Source organism: Dioscorea cayenensis, chromosome 18 (genome assembly GCF_009730915.1).
Source record: "Dioscorea cayenensis subsp. rotundata cultivar TDr96_F1 chromosome 18, TDr96_F1_v2_PseudoChromosome.rev07_lg8_w22 25.fasta, whole genome shotgun sequence".
In the NCBI taxonomy this organism is placed as follows: Eukaryota; Viridiplantae; Streptophyta; class Magnoliopsida; order Dioscoreales; family Dioscoreaceae; genus Dioscorea; species Dioscorea cayenensis.
Genome location: NC_052488.1, coordinates 1,737,590 through 1,763,379, shown reverse-complemented (window position 1 = coordinate 1,763,379; position 25,790 = coordinate 1,737,590). Strand labels below are relative to the sequence as shown.

Genomic DNA, 25,790 nt, shown 5'->3' with positions numbered 1-25,790 from the left:
AGAAAAAAAATGATTTTGTAGTCCAATTGTTGTATCAATTTACCAATAGAAAGCAAGTCATAATGAAACTTGGGATAAGAAGAACATTGGAAATCAAAAGGTTATCAGCTAGCTTAGTAGTTTGATGAGATCCGCAAGTGCATGGGTCGTCAAGTAATATCTCTAGCGCAAGCACAAGAGGGTCATATTTCTTGGGGTCCCAAGAGCTGCTATTACTTCCCCCTAGACGACACTGTCTAGTTTAACAAAGGTAAGTTTAAAACAAAATAAGAAACTAACAAGAGAGATAACTATAGACAAGTTGGACTAAGGCACACCACTAAAGCACATTAAGGAAGCAAATATCAATGAAAGTACAAGGCCCCGGAAGAGGATCCCCTCGGGACTACTAAAGCTAGAAGGATGCTAAAATTACACAGGGAATGGTGGTTTTGGGCCAAAAGACATCCAAAAGTAGGTTACCCCAATGGTCACGGCGATAACCCCTAATCCTATAAAAGTATTGGCTCAGAATCTCTTCCAACCAAATCCTCCTATGATTACATTACAACCAGGGAAATATCTAATTTGGGTCAAATTCAATATCTAGGTTCATCTCTAATGGTTGGATGGGTACAAAATACCAGATGGTCATAACGTATTCATACATGAACCCCTTCCAAGCTAAGTGTGTCTAGTACAAAGACGATGGTCACGCAACCAAGTACAACCTAGAAATTGAACCACAGAGTTCTCATGCAATCCAACACATCAATGAACACAAAACTTGAACCACAAACCAAACTAATGCCCTAAGAGTAAATCACAACATCTATACAAACAAGTTCATCCCAAGGTTCTCTAGCATCCCAGTGAACTTGAGAGTCTAGTTCAATACATATGAAACATGAACAAAACCAAGAAACCTCCCTTGAAATGTTGACTTGAAGGTGGTAATGGGAGTTTGTCGATCTGCACCGGCAAACTCCTTGAGGATCTCCTTGATAGCAACCTTTTTCTCGCCCTTAATCTTGCTCCTTCGATCCACCTTCTCCAGCCCCTTGAAGCTCTAGAAGATGATGGTGGAGAAAGGGTGGCCAAAGACCCCTTTAATGATGTCTTAACCCCTCTTTTAAAGTGTTTTCGGGATGGCTTTGCAGTCTGGTTCACGGACGTGAAGATGCCCGTGAGAGCCTTAGGAATTTTGCTGAAATTTCCATAAACTACTACAATAAAATGCTACAATAATCACTACAGTACACCTACTACACTAAACCTGCTGTAGTAAAGTGCAGATTCATCAGTCGACTTATGGGCATCTTCATGGCCGTTAGGTTACTTGTCAACAAAACTGAGATTTCACAAATTCTTCATCCCGGTACGCTACAGTGCTTTGCTACAGTATTGCTACAGTGCCTAAGGCCCTAAAATGTCGTTTTTGGTGTAGATTTATTCCCAAATGCGTTCTTGGGCTCATCTAGGCTTTTTCTAAGCCTGCAACACAAATAGAAACGATTAAACCACACAAAGGGCATTGATGAGTATAATTTGCAGTCAATATATAGACATTCTTTAACTCATAATGAATTAAATCTGAATTATTTTGAATCAAATTTACTCCTAATCTTATTGTTATTGTATTATAGAAAAGAAAAAGAATGATTTGAAGGAAGAACATGTAAAAAGCACAAAATTGGAGAAAGAAGAGTAAAGTTTCAACAAAAAGGGAATAAAAAAAATAGAAAATCTAGCGCCTAGGCGCTATAGTCTTTGGGGCCTAGGCGCTACCCCGATTTCAAATTATAAAAGGGCTAGGGTTGAGATGAAAAGAAGAATTTCGAAGATCAAGAGGCCGGGAGCGAAGATTAGGTGCGGATTCATTGCCAGACTTTACTTTTTAGTTTTTCTTTATTTATTTGATTATGAACCTTATTTATATGTCGAACTTTGTAATTATTATGTTTTAAATACTTTTTCTATGGCTACGATGTAGCCAGACTATGAAACCCTAGATTCATATTTGTTTAATCTATGCTTAATGCTTGTGATTTCTTGATCACCAATTGCATGATTTCTAATTTGATTTGAGACCAAGAGGTGATAATTGAATTAGGTCTTGGTTAAAATATTGTACAATCATCATAAGATAGAGATATTTATGAGGTTGTATGCATCATTATAAATTTCAGGAACTTAATGAGTTCCATAGGTTCACAGTTATCTCAGAGATGATGTTAACTTATCTAGTGGAATATGCTATTGATGCTTAAGAAAGATCAATATGTAATTTAGGGAAATTTGATGACAACATAAGAAACAAAACATTAATTGATTGAACTAGATGATCTAGGTGGAATTAGTCTAGGTGAACTCGGAAACCCTAGAATCTCTTGACATTGATTTCTTCTCATCTAACTATCTTTCTCTAGTCCTTGAATTAGATTTTCTAAAGTAAAGCTCTTCAATCTCATTAGTAAAGTAGAATTAGGGTTAGTAATTTTGGTAATTAATAAGCTCAATCCTCGTGGGACGATATTCTCTTATCATTATATTACTTGTTTGCGATACCGTATACTTGCATTATAAAAATCACTACCAATATGCATCAATTCATCCAAATACACATAAATAGTCACGAACATATACGTATAAAATACATACATTTAGACATTTATCATAGTGCCAAAATGAGAAACTATTAACTCATATCTAGTGGGGAGCGAAATTTGGAAAATTTTAGGCAAAAGGTGTAAAGTTTTAAAGAAAGTTGCATCATGACATATGATCGGAGGCTCCGGTATCAATGATCTAGGCTTTTAGGACATTAGAGTGCTTGCTACTATTGTTAAAAATATATGAGTTATTTGTATTAAAGGAAAAGTCAGCTAATGTACTTGCCATTGCAGCAGAAGAAGTAACCAGATTGTGCCTGTAGAATTCTCAATTTTTGCATCTGAATGTTGAAAAGAAACCTTTGAAGTATCATTAAGAAGATCCATCAGTTTATTTTCCTGATTTGTTGTTAACTCAGGTACATGTACAAGGCCTGAATTATGTGAAACATGAAATATATCCACACTGTCTCCTTGAATAGGAGCAACAAACCTTCTATCTTTATTATTTTTGTGGTTATTTTTAAACCCTTGTAGCTTAAATCACCTATCTCTAGTGTGTCCTATCTTCTTGCAAAAATCACACACCAATTTCTTGTAGTAAGGTCCACTCTTATAAGGGACTTGTGGGATGCTTTTGCTAAATGATCTCTTGAGGCATTAGATAAGCCAACATTCATGGATACTACATCAGAAGCAAATTGTGCACTAGAACATGTTTTTCTTTGTTTCTCCTCTTGAATTAGTAGAGAGTAAGCTTGCCTGACTGAAGGTAATGGTCACATCATCAATATATTTCCCCTTACTGTAGTATGGTTTTCATGTAAACCAAGGTAGTCAGACCCGGCCCGGGCATTGACCCGGCCAAGTCCAGGGGTCAGGGGTCGATGGGTTCGATCGGGTCGAACCGGGGTTGAACCGGGGTCAATAATAACATATTAAAAAATATATTATAGTAATTAATAATGATAAAAAATAATACAATTAATATTTTAAATAATTAAAAAACACAACTAATTAAATATAATATTTAAAACTTTAATTATATATATTTTCTTTGATTTTTAAAATATTTAAAATATCATTAAATTTAATATTTAAAAATTTAGTCTTATATCATAATAATATCATTGATTTAAAAAAAATATTAAAATATTAAAAAAAGCAGAAGAATTCATCCACTCACCCTCTTTCTGGGGATTCACAAAACAATAAAAAAAAAAATCAATTGCCTCGGGACTATTTCTCTCTCTTTCTCTTCTCCGGCTGAAGGCTTTCTTTGGCGAGCGTTCACTTTTCCCGGCTATCTCTTGTTGTCACTTTTCTCTCATTTCTTTCCGGCAGCCTCCCTCACTTCCTTTCATCACCGGGACAACCGGTTTCCGGGTAAACTGGCCGGTTATCTGATTTTTGGCCGGGTTACTATAAGGCCGAGTCAAGATGGGTAGCCGGACCGGCCATGCGGCCGGTTCCCGGTTTTTCCGGTCGAACCGGCCGGGCCGGTCCGGGTTTGACAACCATGATGTAAACACATTAATAGCTACATCAATTTCTGACTCTCCTCAAATTTTTGTTAACATGTGATACTCCACAAGAACATAGGAGCAACTAACTCAAAGTCTGAATCTCATCCCACAACTTTTTGATTTTAGTAAAATAAGAAGTAATGTTGCTTGTGCCTTGAGTCATTTGGCTTAATTCTTTCTAAACCTGAAAAAGTTGAGGGCCATTCAATTACCCAATCTGTCCTCCAATTCTAGCCAAATTTCACTAGTTGCTGACACATAAACCACACTCCTATCTCCTTAGATAAAGCATTTAAAATCCATGAGATCACCATACTATTACACATTTCCAAAGTATACAAATCTTTTGAACCTGGCTCAGGTTTATTACATGATCCACAAAGACAAGCTTATTCTTGGCCGTCAGTGCTATCTTCATAGCGCACTTCCAAGAACTGAAACCAAACCTATCAAAAGCCTTAGAAATTAAGAGCATTGAAGATTATTTGAAGGATGGAGAAGGAGAATATCAGAAGGATCTATTGATGTTCTCACTCCATTAGAAAAGCCTTCAACCATGGAAAACAATCAACTAAAAAACAAGGAACCACTCAAGAAACTAGCAGGAACAAATTCAACGAATACCTTAGTGTTGCTGCTGCTTTAATGGTGAATTGCCACCTTGAGAAGAACAAGATGTAATGGCATGAAGAGAAGGATGAAGAGAAGAGAATATCAAAGCTTTCATTAAGAACACACAATTCATATCATGTAAATAGAGAAAAGCTCTTTGAGCCTTTTATATATATAATGGCCAAAAAAGACACATTTTTTTTTAACTTTGTTGACATGGCAGTAACCAATTAACTAATGGCCAGCTAATCAAAAGTACATGTTGACGAAATGTAACTGCCATGCTAACACGACAAGGCTGAGTAACAATTTTTGTTGATGTTACAAAGAACTTTAACGGCTAACAGATTTTTAAAAATATTACAACTTCACAATTTCCATTCAAAGTTCTCCCTGTCTTCTTTCAATGATCTTCTAATTAGTTTAGGCTTCTCGTCTCCTCCTTTGGTGAGTTTGGCTGTTTTCTTAAAAAAATAATAATAATAATAAACATCTATAATTTATGAGATTATCAATAACTAGTATTTACAAACTACAAAAAATTATTTATAACAAAGAAAAAAAATATATGAAAGAGCTTATTAAAAGTTTCTTGCTTTGTCACAGTTTATTTTTATATTATGAAATATTTTTCAATAAATAAAAAAATTTAAACAATTATTTTTTTTTGGGAAATATTAAATAACTTCAAAATTATTCCTATTCATATCAACCCTAAAAATTTCTAGGGTTTAGAACTCCAACAGCTCCAAGAACTCAAAGCCCTAATCCATGGCTTCTCTCAAGAGAAAAATCCCTGAATCTCCTTCCTCCGATCTCTCCCGCGCTACCAAATCCCAGAAAGAGGAATCCGTGCTCGCTGACGAGCCTGTAGCGTGCCTCCATGAAGTCTCCTATCCCGAAGGCTACGTTGCATCGTGCTCGGCGGCGCCACGACCCGTCGGCGGTGAGGAGAAGAAACCGGCCAAGGAGTTTCCCTTTGAGCTTGATCCTTTCCAGGCCGAGGCTATCAAGTGTCTTGACAATGGCGAGTCCGTCATGGTGAGCTGCACCTAGTTTGTCTGTTTCTTTCTTCAAATACCTAGTTGAGAAATTTGTTTTTTTTTTTATTCAGTTAGACTTAATGTGTTGGTAATCTTGCTTTTGTGGATGTTTGTTTAATCTTTACTAAAATTTGTTTCTTTTGGGCACTTCAATTGTGTTGATATTGTCTATATTGTGAATTGATGTAGTTCATTGATTGTAAGATGCCGAGCATGGCTCGTTAGCTCTTGATCTTCTGGTAGTCTCGATTTTGATGTTCAAGTTATTCTTTTGGAGGTTTTTGTAGGTCTCTGCTCATACATCAGCTGGAAAAACAGTTGTTGCATCGTATGCTATCGCGATGTCTCTGAGGGATAATCAGCGAGTCATCTATACCTCGCCGATCAAGGCTCTTAGCAATCAAAAGTATAGAGAGTTCAAAGAAGAATTTTCAGATGTGGGTCTTATGACTGGGGATGTGACCATTGAGCCAAATGCCTCTTGTTTGGTAATGACCTGATTATGCTTTCCTTGTTTTTTATCTGTGAAAGTTAGGATCATGCTGTTTTGCCTCAGTTTCTTGAATGAGAATTGAATTTGTAGGTCATGACTACAGAAATCTGGCGTAGCATGCAATACAAGGGATCGGAGATTTTGCGTGAGGTTGCCTGGATTATCTTTGACGAAGTTCATTATATGCGTGACAGGGAAAGAGGTGTTGTTTGGGAAGAAAGTATTGTGATGGCTCCTAAAAATTCACGGTTTGTATTTCTCTCAGCAACAGTTCCAAATGCTAAGGAGTTTGCTGATTGGGTTGCAAAGGTTACTGCTTCACTCTGTGCTTCACTCTGTTGCTATGTGTATTTATTTATTTATTTAATTTTTGAGGAGCTGCACTTTGCACAATAGTGATTTTTGATATTTTGGTGCTGCAATTAGTATCCAAGCTTTACGTATAACTTTCTAGTTATGGTAGTTGGAACGCCAACTACTAGGAATCGCCAACTACTAGGAATTATATTTTTTGCTATTTTGTTGAAATAACTTCAAATTCCATGAGCACGCAACAAATGATTTATTTTTAAATTCAGGTGCATCAGCAGCCTTGTCATATTGTATACACTGATTATCGACCAACTCCACTACAACACCACATATTTCCAGCAGGAGGTGAAGGCATCTATCTGGTGGTAGATGAAAAGGGTAAATTTCGGGAGGATAGTTTCCAAAAAGCATTAAATGCCCTTGTTCCAGCTGAAGGAGATAAGAAAAGGAGGAATGGGAAGTGGCAAAAGAATTTATTGGCGGGAAAACCAAGTGAGGAAAGTGACATATTCAAGATGGTAAAAATGATTATAAGACGACAATATGACCCAGTGATACTTTTCAGCTTTAGCAAGAAGGAATGCGAGCTTCTTGCATTGCAGGTATAATATTCTCTTTCTAACTTTATGATGTTGGTGTGAATTTTCTTTAGCTTGGTGAAAAGGCATAAAGATTTATTCCTTGATTTTTCTTTTTGGGTGATGAAGCTAAAATAAAAAATTGTGCATAAACAAATATCTTATGTTTTAATTTAAAAATTGTGCCTCTGATAACTCTTTTGATCTATTGTCTTGTAATGCATAAAGTATTCATGGTTACTCCTGTTAATGCTGCACTTATAGATTTTTTTTTGTTTTTGAAAATTTAATTCCACTGTATGGTTTCAATGTTGTCTTCATATCAGTGATGTAATAAGTTGGTACAAAAGTGAATGAGTTGCTCTTATTCTGCATTATAGATGGCAAAATTGGATTTAAATGAAGATGCTGAGAAAGAGAATATAGAAACCATCTACTGGTCTGCAATGGATATACTTTCTGATGATGATAAAAAGCTTCCCCAGGCAAGATTTTGTACCTTGGCTTCTTGCAGTCAATGTTATTTGTTTAAATAGAGAATCTCTTGCAAACAACTTATGCTGTGCAATTTGCTTTTCTAAATGTACTTACATTTCTGCTTATTTCTTTCTAAATTATCATATTTACCTTTTCTTGCATCTGTACCTGATTAATTTTTCCATCTATTTTTAGCTCAGGCTCTAGCAAGTTCACAATTTTCAGAAAAATGGTTAAAGAAACATTAGAATTAAGAAAAGATTTGCATCGTTGTCTTTTGCCATTTAGACCTCCTGAAGTAGGGTAGGTCTATTTCTTGTGACTCATTCACATTGATTTGATTCTATCATTCTGTGGCTGTATGAACATTGCATATGTTTTTATACACTTATGCAAGCGTATCAATCAATTTTTCCAAAATGCCACTTGATGTGTTGTACAGAATCTGCATTGTAATCTTGCTATCTTCTAGCTTATCTTGTGCGGTACATGAGTTTTATTATTAATAGATTCGTGCTTATTGTTTTTTATTCTTTTTGATGATATTATTATGGGTAACTTTTAAAGGTAGGGTGTTATAAATGAGAGAATAGGACAACCTCCTTACATGTAGAATGGAGCTTTTGTTCGTTTCATGTTATGAGTATGGAAGTGGGAGTTTGCATACTTGAGTTGGAGAACTGTAACCAATGGGCCAAAGAATTAATTTGAGCCACCTTATATTCTTGTTTTTTGTTATTATGATGATTCTTATTATTACCGTTTAAATTTGCTTCATGTAGCTTTTATGATCATCAGGTTTACTTGTGCAGAATTTAATTTTGGAAGATTTGTTGCTGTACACATATCATCTTTTTATTATTTATTTATTTATTTTGGTTCATATGAAAATTTTTTAATACCATCAATTGTTGGACAGGTTGTAAATATGCTACCCTTACTGAAACGTGGAATTGGTGTGCACCATTCTGGGTTACTTCCAATCTTAAAGGAGGTGATTGAAATACTCTTTCAAGAAGGGCTTCTTAAGGTTAGTGAACAACATCATTGGTTTAATCTTTTGTAAAGGTTGAGATACTCTAATTAAAAGGTATATTTTTTATTAACCCTTGTGGCATTTTTATAATTAAAAATCTGACAAGTTCATGGATGTCATGCAACTTCCATTATATATCCTTTCCAACAATAAGTTTGAAACACCACCATTGTCCTCACACTAACCCTCCAACCTTCTCCATGCCAATTATTTCGGGGATTATGTACAAAGCTGAACTTGATGCAGAAGCCGGAAATTGAATTTACTTAGGATTTCTTTCATGTCTGAATTATGTTGAACTGGTGAGGTTTTAGTTGACCCATAACCTATGCTTTTGTTTGAAGCCTCATTTCTCAAAAAGTAGCATTTGTTTTGTATATTGATCTGACAAAAAAGCATAAAAAAGTTTGCCCAGAGAGTCTGAGATTTTTGTTAATGTTATCATGATTTTGTGATTCTTCATCAAGGTCATATTTGTATGTTATGGTCATTGGTGTATTTTTACCTGTTTGATGCATTTTCTTCACTGGCTTAGCTAAAGTAGTTACAAATTACCATTTATTATCTTCTATTGGAAGTTAATCAAATCATACATGGTCATCACCAAATGCTAGAATTTTCAATTGACTGCTGACCTGATATAGATATTCTTATGTAATCACAGGAGACTTTTGAATATCTTTCTTTTCCCTTTGTTGGCTTTTGTGCAATTTCTTCTTATAGAAATAACATTCCCTTGATCCTTTCGTAGTTCTGGTGAACTGAAACATTTTCTTTCAGTGCTTATTTGCCACAGAAACCTTCAGCATAGGGTTAAACATGCCTGCAAAGACAGTAGTCTTTACAAATGTGCGTAAATTTGACGGAGACAAGTTCAGATGGCTAACAAGTGGTGAATATATTCAAATGAGTGGGCGAGCTGGCCGCCGTGGTATAGATGAGCGTGGCATTTGTATTTTGATGGTTGATGAAAAAATGGAACCATCTACTGTCAAGATGATGGTGAAAGGAAGTGCTGATTGTTTGAACAGGTATGGGACTAATGGTTGCAAATCTGTAGTTGTTTGCTGCCTGGATACTAGATTTTCTGCTTCAATATTTGGAAAATGTTGAGCCAAATTTACACCAACTGGAGTAGTGTTTCTGAGTTTTCTCATTTAGTCTCTATTGCAAGGTGTTCAAATGTCATTAAGATCTTTTTCAGCTTTTTAGAAGTCATGATTGTGTCCCTCCTTTTACAGGAATATTGGCTATTAAATTGTTATTTCATATTTTGCCATTTGTTTAGGTAAAGACCTTTGAATCATATAGGATTGACACCTAAGTTTTATAATGATCTTGTGGTGGGCATGCTCTGCATGGATGTGTATTTTCCGTGTTTTCTATATCAGATCCAGGTTGACATCCATGTCTTGCTCACCTAAATTTTTTGGATTTGGATTTCTTAGTTTGAGGAGATTCAGGTTGAAATATGAGTTCAATCCCTACCATAATTTGCTTTCTTTGCAGATGCCTTTCACCAGTCTATGATCCTAAATTTGACCAATAATCTCATTTTTGTGTGTATTTTCATTAATATAGGCATGCAAGAAAAGGTCAAGGTGCTATATGTGAGTGGTGGCCTCTGAAAAGAAAGAGATAATGTAGGCTAATATGGAATAGAGGGATTCTGTAGATTTACAACCCTAAGACTAAGAAGACATGTATTAAGTATTCAACTTTGACCATCAAATGAGATTCAATGCCCTATAAGCATAGTTTGATCTTGATAAGAATTGTTTATTGTTGGTTTCATCAAATCTGGATTACTGTTGCATGAAAACACAACTTGCTGTTTTATTTATTTATTTGACTACTAGAAAGATGAAAATGCAGCTGAAAGAAAAGGTATGAATACCAGATTGCTAACTGGTTTTTGCTAACAGTGCCTTCCACCTTAGTTACAACATGCTCTTGAATCAAATTCGTTGTGAAGATGGTGACCCAGAGCAACTTCTAAGATATTCATTTTATCAATTTCAAGCTGACCAAGCTCTTCCTGATCTTGAGGTTTGTTGATGATAGTTTCTACTAATTATTTTTTATTTTTTTTATTTTTTTTCATTATGTTACCTGTGAACAATGTATCTTGATAGCTCCTGTGAACAATGTATCTTGATAGCTCTTGACATAGATATCGCACATAACCTTGAAGCCAGCTCAATCATATGTGCCCTGGTTCCTAGATTAGTAGATCCTATTCCAATCCAGAGTCTATATCATTTCATGCCTCTTTTATCCGCGCAGTTTTAGATTCTCCCTATTCTTGCCTTGATAGCAAGGGGCACGCATCATTTTAATCATGCAAAAGAATGGTTACTGGCCTAGAAGCTTCAATGTATTGACCATATCTACACAATCTGTTGATGTAGAAATAAATTGAAAGGGGCTCCCATAATGGAGTTTACTTATTGGTTTATTAAATTTTCATGGTCCTTTGAAATCTGCAGAAGCAAGCCAAAGAACTGGAAGCAGAAAGGGACTCCATTGTAATTGAAGAAGAGGAGACTGTGAAAGACTATTATGATCTCCTGCAACAGTATAGAAGTCTAAAGGATGATGTCCGTGATATAATATTTTCCCCAAAATATGCTTTACCCTTCCTGCAGCCTGGAAGACTAGTACGGCTGCGATGTGCTCAAGATGACAAGATGCCATCTTTTTCTTCCAAGGATGACATCACCTGGGGTGTTATAATTGATTTTGAAAGGGTGAAAGGCATAGCTGGCGGTGAGGGATAACAAAGAACCAATTTAGATTTTGGCTTTTAGATCAATAACAGGCTACGCTCAGTTTTCCTATTGAGTTGCTAATGGTTCTGATTTCTAAAAACTTTTGTTGCAGATAAAAGACCTGAAGATGCAGAATACAATGTTAATATTCTGACTAAATGTGTTCTGGACAAGAGTGTTGGTGCAAAGAAATCAGCAAAATGTGTTCCAATTACGGAACCTGGGGAAGCTGTTGTGATTTCACTACCGCTTGATTTGGTGATTCCCTTTGTCATTGATCTGATCATTTCCTATAAACTTCATTTTGTTTAGAATAACCTGAGAACTTGAGCACATTGATTTGTGAGCTTGCATGATTTGAAGTGCAATATTTTATTCTGCCTGATTTTTTGGCTTTTGTGTTGTTATTTTCTGTTGTTTCTCTTTATTAGGAGTGGCAATATCATCAATGTGCTTTTTTAAACAGATTGACGGTTTGAGCAGTGTATGCCTTTACATTCCCAAAGATCTTTTGTCCATGGAAGCTCGTGAGAATACAATAAAAAAGCTTTTAGTCGTACTTGCCAAATTTGAAAAAGATGGGGTACCTCTATTGGACCCTGAGGAAGATATGAAAGTAAGTTGAATTATTCACTATTTTATTTTTAGTCTCAGCCTTTGAGCAATAGTGTTTTTTTTTTCTAATTTTTATTTTGGGGAAAATAAACTCCAGTTGATTATTATTATCATTTTTGTTTTATTTTATTTTGGCTGGTGATCATCATTTTTTGATCTCCAACATGTCTCTTGTGTTCAGGTCCAACTTAATTCATATAGGAAGCTTGTGAGGAGGATTGAAGCCCTTGAGAGCATATTTGACAAATATGATGAAATTCGCAACTCACCTTTAATCCAACAAAAGTTGAAAGCGTTACACACAAAGAAAGAATTGACGGACAAGATCAAATCAATCAAGAAGCAAATGCGTTCATCAACAGCGTTGGCCTTCAAAGATGAACTAAAGGCACGCAAAAGGGTTCTGCGTAGGTTGGGGTAAGCACTTCATCTCATGATTAATGGTTTTCTGATTACCGGCTATGCAGCCATTTGAACATGTTGGCAGTGCAAAAAATGAAATATGATTAGCAATTTAGCAGTCATGACAAACCAAGCTTTATGAAGTTAAAAAAATTGAAGGCATATGATGGAAATCTGAAAGTCTTGTATGGTTGTAGATTAGCTAAGACTGTTATGTAGGAACTATTTATAATATCTTGATGTTGCGGTGTGGTCATAGCCCTGTAGGTGGCATCTCGCTTATTTTGTGGTGAAATTTAGGGATGCAGAGCGCATTTATGTTTTCTACAATACATCATCTAACGGCATTGACTTCCAGGTTGTGTAGAATAGTTTAGGATATTGCTGTGCATGTTTTTCGCCTATATTTTACTTATTCGTCATGCTTTTGTTTTAAACTTTTATGTGTGTCTCTATAAGGCAGCATTTGGATTTAGGGGACACGAGGGAAAGAAATGAGAGTCATGTGTATACTTAAAGCGAATGAGTGATAACACATCTATCAATTTTCTTTCAAACCAAACTGAGCTAAATGCCAATTCCAAAAATACTTCAGATATATTACCAGCGAAGATGTTGTGGAGGTGAAGGGTAAGGTTGCTTGTGAGATCAGCAGTGCCGATGAGCTGACACTCACGGAGCTCATGTTTAGTGGCGTGTTCAAGGACTTGAAGGCGGAGGAGATGGTTGCTTTACTTTCATGTTTCGTATGGCAAGAAAAGCTCCAAGACGCACCAAAACCCAGGGAAGGACTCGAAATGTTATTTTCTCAACTTCAAGAAACAGCAAGAAGAGTTGCCAATGTTCAGCTTGATTCCAAGGTATTGAAACATACTATTCAAAAAATGAACTTCCTTTAGTATTCTTGTTTACAAGACTTTGAGTTAACCCTTCCATATCTGCAGGTCCAAATTGATGTCGAAAGTTTTGTGAATTCATTTCGAGCAGACATAATGGAAGCTGTATATGCATGGACAAAAGGGTCCAAGTTTTATGATATAATGGAGATGACACCTAGTGTGTTTGAAGGGAGTTTGATCAGAGCTATCAGAAGAATAGAAGAAGTTTTGCAACAGCTAATTCTGGCTGCCAAATCCATTGGAGAAGTCCAGCTTGAGGCTAAACTGGAAGAAGCTGTCACCAAGATCAAAAGGGATATTGTATTTGCTGCTTCCCTTTATGTATGATGATGATGATGATGATTATGAATTCTAATAAAAATTTTGTCTGTGTTATTATATATAATATTTAATTTATTTTTAAAATTAGTTTTTAACTGTGTGTACAGAAATGGATTATGTAGACATCTAGGATATATATGTCTTAATACAAGTAATTGTAATAAATTGGAATGAAATATCATTTCGGAATGATTTTTGGAAATTTTTTTAGTTTTAATGTTTTTAAAATTGCAACGACTTGTCCTGGGTGCAGGTTAGCACCGGCCATTTCAATTTTTTTTTAAATTTAGAAATTTTTTGAAAAATGATATATTATCCATAACAGTAACAAATACTAGGATAAATCTAGTTGGGGGTATTTTCTGTCTCAAACCGCCGTCAACCATTAGAATATATATATATATATATATATATATATATATATATATATATATATATATATGGGCAAGTTTTATATCAACATTCATAAATAAAAATTTTATATATATTTGTCTCTTAACCTAAATTCAATGGTTGCAAATCTTTTATTTCAATGATCAGTTAGTAATATAAATAGTACCATAAATAGTGATAAGTAAAATGAATAATGCCATAAGTAAAATGAATAATGCCATAAATAAAATGTGATGTACAGTATTTTAATCAGAATTATTTAATTATGATCATAACAATAGCTTAGGTAATCATAAACATTGAAAGTTTAAAACTGATTTATATCCCATTTAGATTTACTATTCATCTTCTTTTTTCCCTCTTTTGCCCTTTCTTTCTTTTTTTCTTTTTTTTTTAATTCTCTTTTATTTTTGTGTTACTTCCCAAAAAAAAATATCACATATATATATACATATATATATATAGGAAAATATCATCTAGGGACGTCCCTAGATTTCAAATTTAGGGATGTTTTTAAATCTAAGCCGTTGGATCATCATCCGATGGTTGATTGATTATATATATAATTTATCATCATCACAATATCAGGAACAGTAGCACTATTGTCCGACTCCACATTAATATAAAAAACATAGAATTTAGTTTATTAAATAAATAATTAAAAATAATTTCATTAAAAGTCCAAAAGACAAGAATACCCTCGGATTTCCCCGCCATTAAATTAGCGATAGTCCAAGCTCCAAAACAGCTCCCCCTTCTGAAAAACCCATTTGCGCTGCTGCTGCTCGACGCCCTCGATGTCCTCGGTATTGTCCGGGATTCCAGTGATTCATCCTGAGATCAAGATAAAAGGAGACGATGCTGGAGTTCCATGGTATAATTCATATCTTTTTTCAATTTGGGATTCATCTTCTTTGTTTTAATCTCTCTTGCAATGTCATTGTTGATCGAGTATTGCGATGTTTTTGTTCAATTTGTGTTTGAATCGAGGAATTATATGACATTGTTTTTATTTGTTGCTATTTTTGTTAGGTTATTCTAGATGTTGTTAAGTGTAATTTTTCACATTCATGGACTTGATCTTGTGTTTGAAAAACTTTTTTTTTTTAGGTTATATTTCCCCAATTTTATGTTCAATTTTTTTTTTTATCTGTATTCCTTGAATCATGTTTGTTTCTTTGCATATTAAGTTAATTTTCAGATATTGTTGGTAATCTGCATAATTTTTGTTAATATGCATTTGAATATATATCTTTCTTGTTAAACATTGTTCTAGTGTTTTTGAAGCTGGGAAATTCTTTCCTTTTACCAGTCTAAGAATTAGAGAAATGAAGCAATATTCATTTTCTCAAATTTTATATTGCATAGCTAACATGCATAAAAATGCAACAAAAGCTGGAATAGTGCTAAAAGGAATAAGCTTTCAGCTTTAAAAACTCTAGGCAAGGTAGTTAAAAATGGAAAATATAAAACCCTGTTTGACCTTGAAAGCATATTATATACAGGTTAAACAACAAGCTATGCATGAGTGGTAGAAATGTGGGTTTGTTACTTGCTATTTTGAGGTTAGTTTTAAAGCATGAATTTGCATTTGGCCAAATAAAATTTTTTTAAGCACCCTATTTAAAATGCATATCACCTGTTGTAGAATAACAAATTATTTGACCTTACTTTTGTTGCTCTTTCTATTCAGTTATTTCTTGTTATAGAATATAAAGTTTTTTCTAATAATATTTCAAAAGAGGCACAGCTATAAGGATTAGCACAATTATATTAATTTGGCTCTTTTTCTATTTTAGATTTTTAAGCTGTATATATGTGTTTTATTATGACTGAAACAAAGGGTGAATTTCTTCTCAGAAATTTACATTTCTCCAGTATATAGTTGCTTTTGTTTTTTAAAGTTTGAATGTAGTAATGGTATTAATCTAAATAGCCACATTAAATGCATTTGGCATTTAAGGGGATATCTATATGATGACGAAATTCTTTGTAGTGTATACAGCTGAAAAGTTGGCTCTGTAACTAGGCGATTTGTATTGGGTATAGGAATTTGTTGTGGCTCTAATGCTATTGAACTGAAATTAATAGAAGTTCTAGGGTTCAATTCATCTCAGAATTCTACTCAAGAAAAACACAGCAAATTCATAGAATCTATCTTAAGAACAACAAGATAACTAGGAATTACTTCCCCAAATCCTGTGCTGATACTGAGGAGGTTCGTCGGAAGATCACCGGAAGATCACCTGAATTCCCACGCTGCTCCTTAGCTCAGTACCAGGCCCAAACTATCCAGAAACATCACATACCCCTTTCGCCTCCTCTCCCCTCTCTTTTATATCTCCTTTTCCAGCTAGATCCACCGCCTCTTTCTCTACTTTCCTTTTTCTCATTGGTCCACGTCACCCCTTTGTAACAAACCCATCAAGGCGCGAGCTCCTCTTTTTCTCTCTCTGACCACGACCACCAATCCTCGCTCCGTTAGCCACGTCACTCCAATCAGAATCAGAATAACACCTTGCTGATGTGGTTGGCATCATCTCTCTCACGTGCTCACAGTTTGAAACTTCTCCACCTGACGCCAAGCTATCACCCTTCATAACAGAATTGAATTGATTGGTGTTTCACATCAACTAGTCACTTCCTGTTATTGACAATGGAGTGAGTTACTATACTCCATTTTGCTATGAATTGAAGCTTTAATGAATGTTTAGGGTAAATTTTTCAAGTGAGTACTTAAGTTTGGCCTTATATCAGTTTGAGCACTAACTTTCAATTTGTATCAAAATGAGCATAAAGTTTTAATTTTGTTTCTTCGGCGAGGCAATTGGGGGATTCTGGTTATCATCGATTGACATGAAAGCCGTAAATATGATATGGACACCCAGGAACCAACTCAGCACATGTCCACATCATCAACTTATACACGTAGCCTAATTGGCTACCACATCATCATCCCTTTCCTTCCTCCCCTTCCTTATCTTCATCCCTTTCCAGCTTGGTTGATTATGTGGATAGTTGCTGACTTGGTTCCAAGGTGTCTACATCATATTTCCGGCTTCAACGTCACTCAATTATAACCAAAATCCCCCAATTGCCCCGCCGGAGAAACAAAATTAAAACTTTATGCTCATTTTGATACAAATTGAAAGTTAGTGCTCAAACTGATATAAGGCCAAACTTAGGTGCTCATTGGAAAAATTTACCCTGAATGTTTAACTTACTTTTGCTAATTATTGTGGCCATTTTGCTGACAATAGTAGGTTTTGTGATTTTCAATTTGCTTTAGGATAGTAAGGCGTTGTGCATTTTCAGATTATTTTCAGCATTTCATCTTAGCTCTTATTTTTCTTGATGTTGGATGAGCAATAAAAATGTTCTGACCATTCTTAGTCTTGTGCAACTGTTTTAGCTTTGAGTTGTACATTTTGTTCAATTTGAACTCTATGCATGGCATGGAAGGATAAGCTGATTTTACCCTGAAAAATTATTATTGGTATGTATGTTGATGTGCCAATATTTTATTTTATTTTTATTTTTAATTCAAGCTGCTAATGATCTATCAATTTCTCCTTCACTTTTAGCTCCTACAGATTTCTTTTATTTTTTCTGCTCATTTCGTGAAGGATATTACTCACTGGCATTTATCGTGGTGATTGTGTTTGTGGTTACTGGATCTGCATGGTGCCTATATTCTATATGACTTTCTCCTTTTGCTTTACATGTTGTGTTGTGTCATATTGATCTTACGTTCACCTTTTGATTGCTATGAATATGTTAAATTTTTTTTAAAGTTATTTAATTGTAGAACCTTGCAGAAGCTTTCATCCTTTCACAAGCATCTTTTGCTGTTTACAAGCTACTTAACACTAAAGTTTTGCATTTTCAGTTGAAAGAACTCTTTAATTTCTTATACCATATTTGCTAGCATTTATATATCATGTTAATTGATTGCTTTCCTTTGTATAATGCCCACAGTGACTATTAAACCTGCTCAACTTTATTTTGTTTATCAGAGCATATGGTATGAGAAGAATTTTGAAGAAATGATTATATTAAATGTGGATCTTTTGCGCCTATATACCAAATGTAAATGCATTAATGAAATTTAATACAATTTATGTTTCATCTAGCATCAGGAATATATGATCGACTATTTTCCTGATCTTTTCCCACACAATTTTAGTCCAAAATAATAAAATTAGAAAATCTGGTACCTGTTTTTAATGATAGTCTCATATCTTAACCTTTGTGAGACTAATCACTAATTTACTCCTGTGTAACTTAGTTATTTGTGAGATTACTGCTGCTGACATAAGATTTCAGCCATTTGCTTAAATTACAAATTGTGACTTTACATATCATATTATCAGCATAAATGATTTCATTAACTTGGGGCCAAATGGAATGAGGTGGGAATGAAATGAATGATAACAATGGAATGGAATGAGAATGGAAAAGAATGCTCGTTCTCATTCTAATGTTTGGGTACAGACATGAAATGACAATGTTATTCACGTTCTATTGTTAGGTTCTTCAATGGTGTGAGTTAGAATGGATTGGTGTATATAAATTTCTAATAAATCTTATTATAAAATTCAATATATAACTACAAAATATTATTATATTTTGAATAAAAATTTAATTATATTTTAAATATAAGTTTTAACATGCTAGAGAAGAAATGTCGGATATTGGTGTTGTGCAAATGGTGGGTATGCCAAAAATCTCTTAAAAGGAAAAAAAAAAAAAGGTTTTATCAACCTTTGATTTTTTATTTATTTATAGTAATAAAATCCCATTCCTAAGTGGGAATTGCTCTTCTTTATCCATTCACTAGGAATGATCATGACCATTCTCACTTCATGAGTCAATGATTCCAATGCTCATTTTATAAAATGGCACCAAGTATTGGAATGACTGTTTTAAGTTGGAATGCCAATTCCATTCCATTCCTTCCTACCAAACAACACCTAATAGTAGAACTCGGGTTTTATGTATATATACAATATATTCCTGATGGTCACTACTGAAAAGAGTCAGGTTTATGTTATTTGTGAATGGCATTCATCCATAGAATCAGAAAACCTTGTTCAAGTTATTGTTTAAAATTTCTCGCACCATTAATTTGCTGTTGTCATTTCTTTGTCATTTTGAAATGAAGTGCTTTGTGTCACTTTTGTATTTTGGTTTGTTAGGTTTGTTTTATTTGTGAATGGTACTCATCAATAGAAATCAGAAGACCTGGTTCAAGTTATTGTTTGAATTGTCTCGCACTAGTACTATGTTGTTGCCATTTCTTTGTCATTTTGAAATGAAGTGCTTAGTGTCACTTTGTTGAAGTATTATTATTATTTAAGTTCTCAGACCTTGTTCAAGATATTTTTTGAAATTTCTTGCTCTGGTAATATACTGTTGCCATTTCTTTGTCATTTTGAAATGAAGTGCTTTGTGTCATTTTTATTAAATTTTTATTATTACTCAATAACTCATGATTGTTTCAGTCTTTATCTTTGTTTAGTTCTTCGACTTGTTCAAGTTGTTTGAAATTTCTTGCACTCGTAATTTTGTTGTCATTTCGTTGTCGTTTTAACATGAAGTGCTTTGTGTCACTTTTGTTAAAATATAATTATTATTTAATAATTCATGATTATTTCGGCGTTTATCTTTGTTTGGTTTGAGAAGATGATTGTCTTTTGGGGTTACGCTTATGACTCTGATCTCTTAATTCTTATGTTCTCTTTGGTGTTGTTGGTGACATCTATTTTGTATTTTCAGAGGCTTCTTTTAAGTTTCTAAATTCAAAATTTTGTGTGTGTGTGTGTTTTTTTTTGTTATTTGATTTGTTATTTGGTTATTTGGTTTGCTTTGTTTAGAGGCATTCTATCTGGAGGATCTTCAAGATAATGTGCAAAGGAAAAAAAATCAGGTATTAAAATTTTTTAACTATAACCATTTATGTTTTACTGCTTTGGCTGCCTGTTTACTTTATTTTTTGAATAATTTTTCTAAACTATAAAATCTTCTAGGTTCATGTATTATTTCAAATTTTACTGTTACTTGATTGCATTGTGTTTAGGGATGCTAAGAGGTTTTTTTTTTGTTATTTCAAGATTGTCCTCATTTAATCTTATTGGAAAAATAAATCTTTGTCAAAACATTGATAGTATAGTTACGGTTTGCCCTAATGTGAAAGACGTCATTATGAAGATTTAGAAGTAGTTGTAAAAAGTCCCTGGTTATGGGTGTAGACTTGCAATCTGAACCTTTGTCACTGGGTGAGAGCACATGGATCCCAATCATACGCATGCCCTTGATTATGTGTATTTATCAAATAATAATAATAAATAAATAAATCTTTTGTGACGTCTACCGTGATAATTTATTATTTTGTAGCCTTTTATGGGCATTCAAAAATTTCGACATTACGATAGCAAATATTATCATTGGAAGTCCATACTTAATAGCACAAATAATTTTTTTTAAAAGAAAAACAGCAAGTGTGGTCTATTTATTGTCATAATATTATTCCTTTAAATTTATCAAATTTTATTTTATTTTTTAAATTTTAAAACTTTTATTTTTAGATTTAATTTAGATTAAGATTAAAAACATTGCCCTTACATTGTTGAGGTGTGCACGTCTTGACAGGGGCATTTTTGGTATTACATTGAAATATTATGCTGGTCTAGTGTTTGTTTTTAATTAACTTGTCATTATTTGTGTTTGAGATGTTTATTTGGAAATGAATGAAAAAATAATTTAAATTTTTAAAAATTATAATAAAACGATGGAATATATCATAATCTTGAAGGTCAGGTATTTAATTTTAAATAAATGAATTGAAATCAAGTGATAGAATTAGATTAAAAGTATCTCGCTATGAAGGTTTTAGTTGATTACACTCTACAAAATCATGATATTTTGTGAATCATTTGCAAATAGTTTCAGAAAGGTCCTCGTAAAATTATATATTAGGATGACACTACATATATAAATAAATATATATATATATATATATATATATGAACAATTGTTGCACAGTAAGTATTGTTTGAAACAACTACTATTCATTAATGTCAGCTGTTGGATCGTGATCCAACAGCTGATAATTGAACGCCCATAGATTTCTTATCTATGAACGTCCATATATGATATATATATTGATGAAAGTGGACGAGTCACATCACTTCATACGCCTATTGGGCAATGAGTGTCTCAACCCATGTGGAATTTGTCAAGACATGCACAACTTTTCTAATTATTCGCACCCTAACCCTAACCCTGCATCATTAAAGATTTGATTCTTTGTAGTCCATGAGGTAGGGGACCCTGGTCATTAATAGACCAAAAGAATGTTGGCCAAACCTAATTTTTACTAGTATTTTTGCAGAAAAATTATAAACAACCGAACATCACCCACTTATTTGTTTGAGAACCTAGTACAAATTTTTGATATTGTTGTTAGTACTGTTTATATGCCTATTTCTCTCTGTCTCTCTCACTTACATTTTATCAGTTGCAAACGTTCATAGTCGATGTATTATTTTTAAATAACATTTTTACTAAGCATAAACATGTTCAGATGTCTACAATTATAATTTCAATGGTGGATGGAGGAATATAGAAAGGGAAAAAAAAGAAATAATATAAAATAAAATTTTAAAATAAGTCCACATGCATACTTGATTTATGATTATATGAAGTTGTTATAAATAAAAGTTTCTCATAATAACATTGCCCATTATAAACATTGTATTGAAATATATATTTTTTTGTTAAATATATATTCCAATAAATTATACTAAAGAATATTTTCCAGAATATTCTTGGTATGTTTCTACATTTGATCATGCAAATAAAAAAGGTAATAGATATTTGACAAAGAAACGTCTAGAAATATGAACCATTTTCAAATGAATACTTCAATTGTGAATACTAATAATAATTAAGAGACATAAAAAGATATGGATAAGTACCTTAGGAAATTAATATTTTGAAGGTACCATTAATAATTGGGGTAGGTTGCTTGTTGCCTATATTTAGCCTTTAGCAATTTAATTAAATATTTAATAATTAATCATGTACTAATTAAATAACTAATATTGTAATGGAATGATGAAGATGGTGATGAGGTGGAGATTAAGGGCCATGTGGGAACAAAATTTCGCCATCCCTTCCATCACTTCACAACCCTAATCTTTCAAATTCAATTTGTATTCTTCCTTTGTCCTTGCTGTGTCCTTTCTCTTTTGCATGCTCTATTCATATTTTATATTTTTGTTCATTTTCATTTATATATATATATACATATATGAGTGCTCACCAATGTGCATATGGCCTAGCAGTACTCTGTGTCCCCTTGTTTATAAGAGATGCAAGTTTGATTTTCCTTGACCACGCTCCTGGTGGGACGTTTGGTAATTCTCCCGCCCGCGTACGCCCTGAGGATTGATATTTGTTACCCTACCTTATATATATATATATATATATATATATAGTTGGTTATTAAACAATGTTCAAAAATAAGGTTTTCTCTAACTGTTGGATTGAAATCCAACGTTTCTATTGAAAGAACAATGAAAAGTGGGATGTGTGGTAACTTTTAGGAACAATGATCCACAATGAAAAGTGAGAAGCAGTTTTTAATCAAAACTATTCGATCATGATCATTATTGTTACAGTATTTAGTAAATCTCAATCAACGATTCTCATTTCTAGTAGCACCTCAAACCCAAAAAAACTTGTACATAAACCAACCAACCACCCTCTTTGCAACCGGGTACAACTTAAAGACATTGTATACATCATTGTTTTTGGTTCACTTCTCTCCTTGTCATTTTGCCGCTCAACCTTTTCATCCTTCATTCTTTTGCGGGTGTTCGTATACAGTGACATAGTGCGTCTGGGTTGTACCTAGTTGTTGAATGGGTGGTTGGTTGGTTGATAGAATTTTTTTTTTTGGGTTTTGAAGTACTACTAGAAATGAGATTCGAGAGTTGAGATTTTGTTAAGCACTATAGCTATAATGATCGAACAGTTCTAGTTAAACAAGTGTGCTTTTTTTTTAACAGACACCAATGTTCATGAGAGGTACTGCACATCCCATTTTTTACTATCCATCCAATGAAACCACTTTTTCACTGTTTATTCAATGGAATCGTTGGATTTCAATCTAATATTTGGGAAAGAATGTTTATAGATAAATTATTTATGAACGTTCTCAAAAAATTGACCTTAATTTATGAGATGTTAATATACTAAAAACTCAACCAACTCGTGAAGTAGGTGCTTTTACTTGTTTGTTTATTTATTTGGATAAATGTGGGCAACCCTTAAAATCTCTCAATTGTTAGGATGAAAGAAAAAGTCTGAATCATCAATTTTTCACCCTTCGTGCACACCAAGTGTGAGTGTATAGATATATTAAGATATTAGCTCTATCTCTGAGCACACCTTTGATGTGGGTTGTTTATTTTGCCAATAATAAATAAATAAAACATAGGTTAAATTTTGTTTTTTATTTGTACGTGCATATTTATTGTGCATTTGGAGAGTGTTTGTTATTAAAGGTAATATAAATTTTATGAAAAAACTGAAATGACGAAAATACCCATAATCAATCTCACTATAACTCAAGCACTGACACTAAAGAAGAGATCAATCACGCGACCACCATCTCCGCGCATTTTGCCTTTTCAGTGGTCATATGCCAAGTATGCATAACAAAAGGACAAGTTTGTGAAGCTTTTTTTTAATTTTTAATTTTTTTTAAAAAAACAGATCTACCAGTTTTTGAAAACTCTTAACTTTTCTGATCAGTTTCTTGATATATATATATTTTAAATTTATTTTAAAAAAAAATTCATCGTGTTAGTAAGTTTTATTTAATACCAAATATATCCTCAACTCGTAGGTGTTAGAGTGGGTTTATAGTGGCTCAATATTGGTTTAAGGGTAATTTTGTAATTTAACTTAAATTTTGATGTAATAATAAATATATTTGAAAAGTTAAGAACCTTTCTGTGATATGACAAAGGTGGGGAATTTTTCATGGATTGAATAATTATGAGGATTGTGGTTCTAGTTTTCTCAAAAATTATTAGTTTATTGGTGAGTGTGTTATCATATCTCTATATTTTTATAAAAAATGAAATTATTATTATTTTTATTTATTGCCAAACAATATAGTTATTCCGCCGTAACAATAGCCTAGCGGTGTTAAGTTTTTTTTAATAATTTGTTAAAAAAATTTATACAACAATAAAAATATGAAACATAAAACAAAACCTTGTCTAAGGGAAAAAAATTGTTATAAAAACTTTTTATTGGACTAGAATGTCAGTGTTCAATATGTTACAAAACTCTTGTCAAGGTGAAATTCATAAATTACTCGAGTAAATTTTTTACTAGATCACTAAATTATGGCTTATTTTCACTTTGATCACCGAACTTCAATTTGTATTAATTTGGTCACTCAACTTTAATTTGATTTCATCGAGCAATAAATCAAGAATTTCAACTCCTAATTGATTACATAATTGTTTGAAAATCCGAATTAGTCCTCCTTATGACATATTATTAAGTCTATTGGAGGTGTTTATGTCATTGAAAAAGAACTACATCATTTATTTGGAGGCCGAAATCCTTTGATTTATTACTTATTGAAATCAAATTAAAGTTGAGTGATCAAATTGATGCAAATTGAAGTTTGATAATCAAAGTAAAAATGAATCAAAGTTTAGTGACCTACTAAAAAATTTACCGTAAATTACTCTCTTTCATAAATTATTTATAAATTTTTATAAAACAAATATTTTTATAAGTACTATGCAACCATACAAAATTTATATTTTTATAAGTAAATATTTCTTCAAAACAGCTCTCTAATGTTTATGTAAAACCAGAAAAAAAAAAAGCAAGGGTTTTTTTTCCTTGAATACTATAAAAAAACTGCTTAATTAAAAATAGAAATTTAGCAACGGAATTGTGTTTTATGAGATGAAATGGATGTCATGTTTTGATTTTGAAAGATTATTTGTTTTAAAAGACTTAAAAAAAGAACAATGATTTAATATCTCAATATATAAAATTATCTCTAAATTAATATCAAACAACCAAATTAGCATCATGATAATAGTCTCATGATTAAAACACTTAACTCTTATACAAACTCGTATTCAAACATACCACACTACTTCAAAATATCAAAAGGGATCATTTTGAATTAATAATAAAACCAAAAAACATAAACAAATCCTAATATAAATAAAAACCAAAATAATAACACACTCTTAAAAGTTAAAAGGCAGGTTGAGAGAAGATGAGCCATGATGAAGCTAGTTCAATACAAACACATAGGTGAATTTAAGGACACCAAAGAGTGGGGACATGCTTTCATTTGTTGTTCAGTGAATCATATAGATGGTTACAACCTTTTGTGTCAGTTTGTCACAAGTGCCACAACTCTCCAATCCCATGAAATTTCCCGGAAACTTCCTTCAAATATATACCTCAACCTTTCATGCTTTCTTTGAGTTGAGGTTGAAGACTATGTCACGCCATTGCCTTCTTCTTCATTCCATGCTCACCACACAACCATATATATCTTCATATCTCTTGAATATATAACATCAACTATATATATATATATATAATATATATTTAAATTTGGAGATATTTCCTATCAGACAAGAATTCTCACATGCTAAGATTAATCAC

General features: G+C 33.1%; 1 protein-coding gene and 1 long non-coding RNA gene across 3 annotated transcripts; both read left to right on the top strand.

The window, feature by feature from the left end:
- Window positions 1-5,453: 5,453 nt before the first annotated feature.
- On the top strand, window positions 5,454-13,730 carry LOC120282129 (DExH-box ATP-dependent RNA helicase DExH9). Of its 2 annotated transcripts, XM_039288879.1 has the most exons (14): window positions 5,454-5,770; window positions 6,060-6,260; window positions 6,356-6,574; window positions 6,844-7,179; window positions 7,536-7,640; window positions 8,552-8,662; window positions 9,449-9,699; window positions 10,594-10,717; window positions 11,158-11,437; window positions 11,552-11,697; window positions 11,906-12,055; window positions 12,236-12,471; window positions 13,052-13,316; window positions 13,401-13,730. In XM_039288879.1, exons 1-14 carry the CDS (start codon window positions 5,501-5,503, stop codon window positions 13,680-13,682), a joined length of 2,976 nt encoding a protein of 991 aa, XP_039144813.1. In that variant the 5' UTR covers window positions 5,454-5,500; the 3' UTR covers window positions 13,683-13,730. The 2 variants fall into 2 exon arrangements, with proteins under 2 accessions (XP_039144813.1, XP_039144814.1); XM_039288880.1 differs by lacking the exon at window positions 5,454-5,770 and having other exon boundaries at window positions 6,169-6,260; window positions 6,369-6,574.
- Window positions 13,731-14,807: 1,077 nt separating this feature from the next.
- On the top strand, window positions 14,808-23,336 carry LOC120282554. The gene is made up of 3 exons (XR_005542987.1): window positions 14,808-14,943; window positions 19,946-19,998; window positions 22,418-23,336. It is a non-coding gene; the product is annotated as an uncharacterized LOC120282554 (long non-coding RNA).
- The last annotated feature ends 2,454 nt before the right edge of the window (window positions 23,337-25,790 follow it).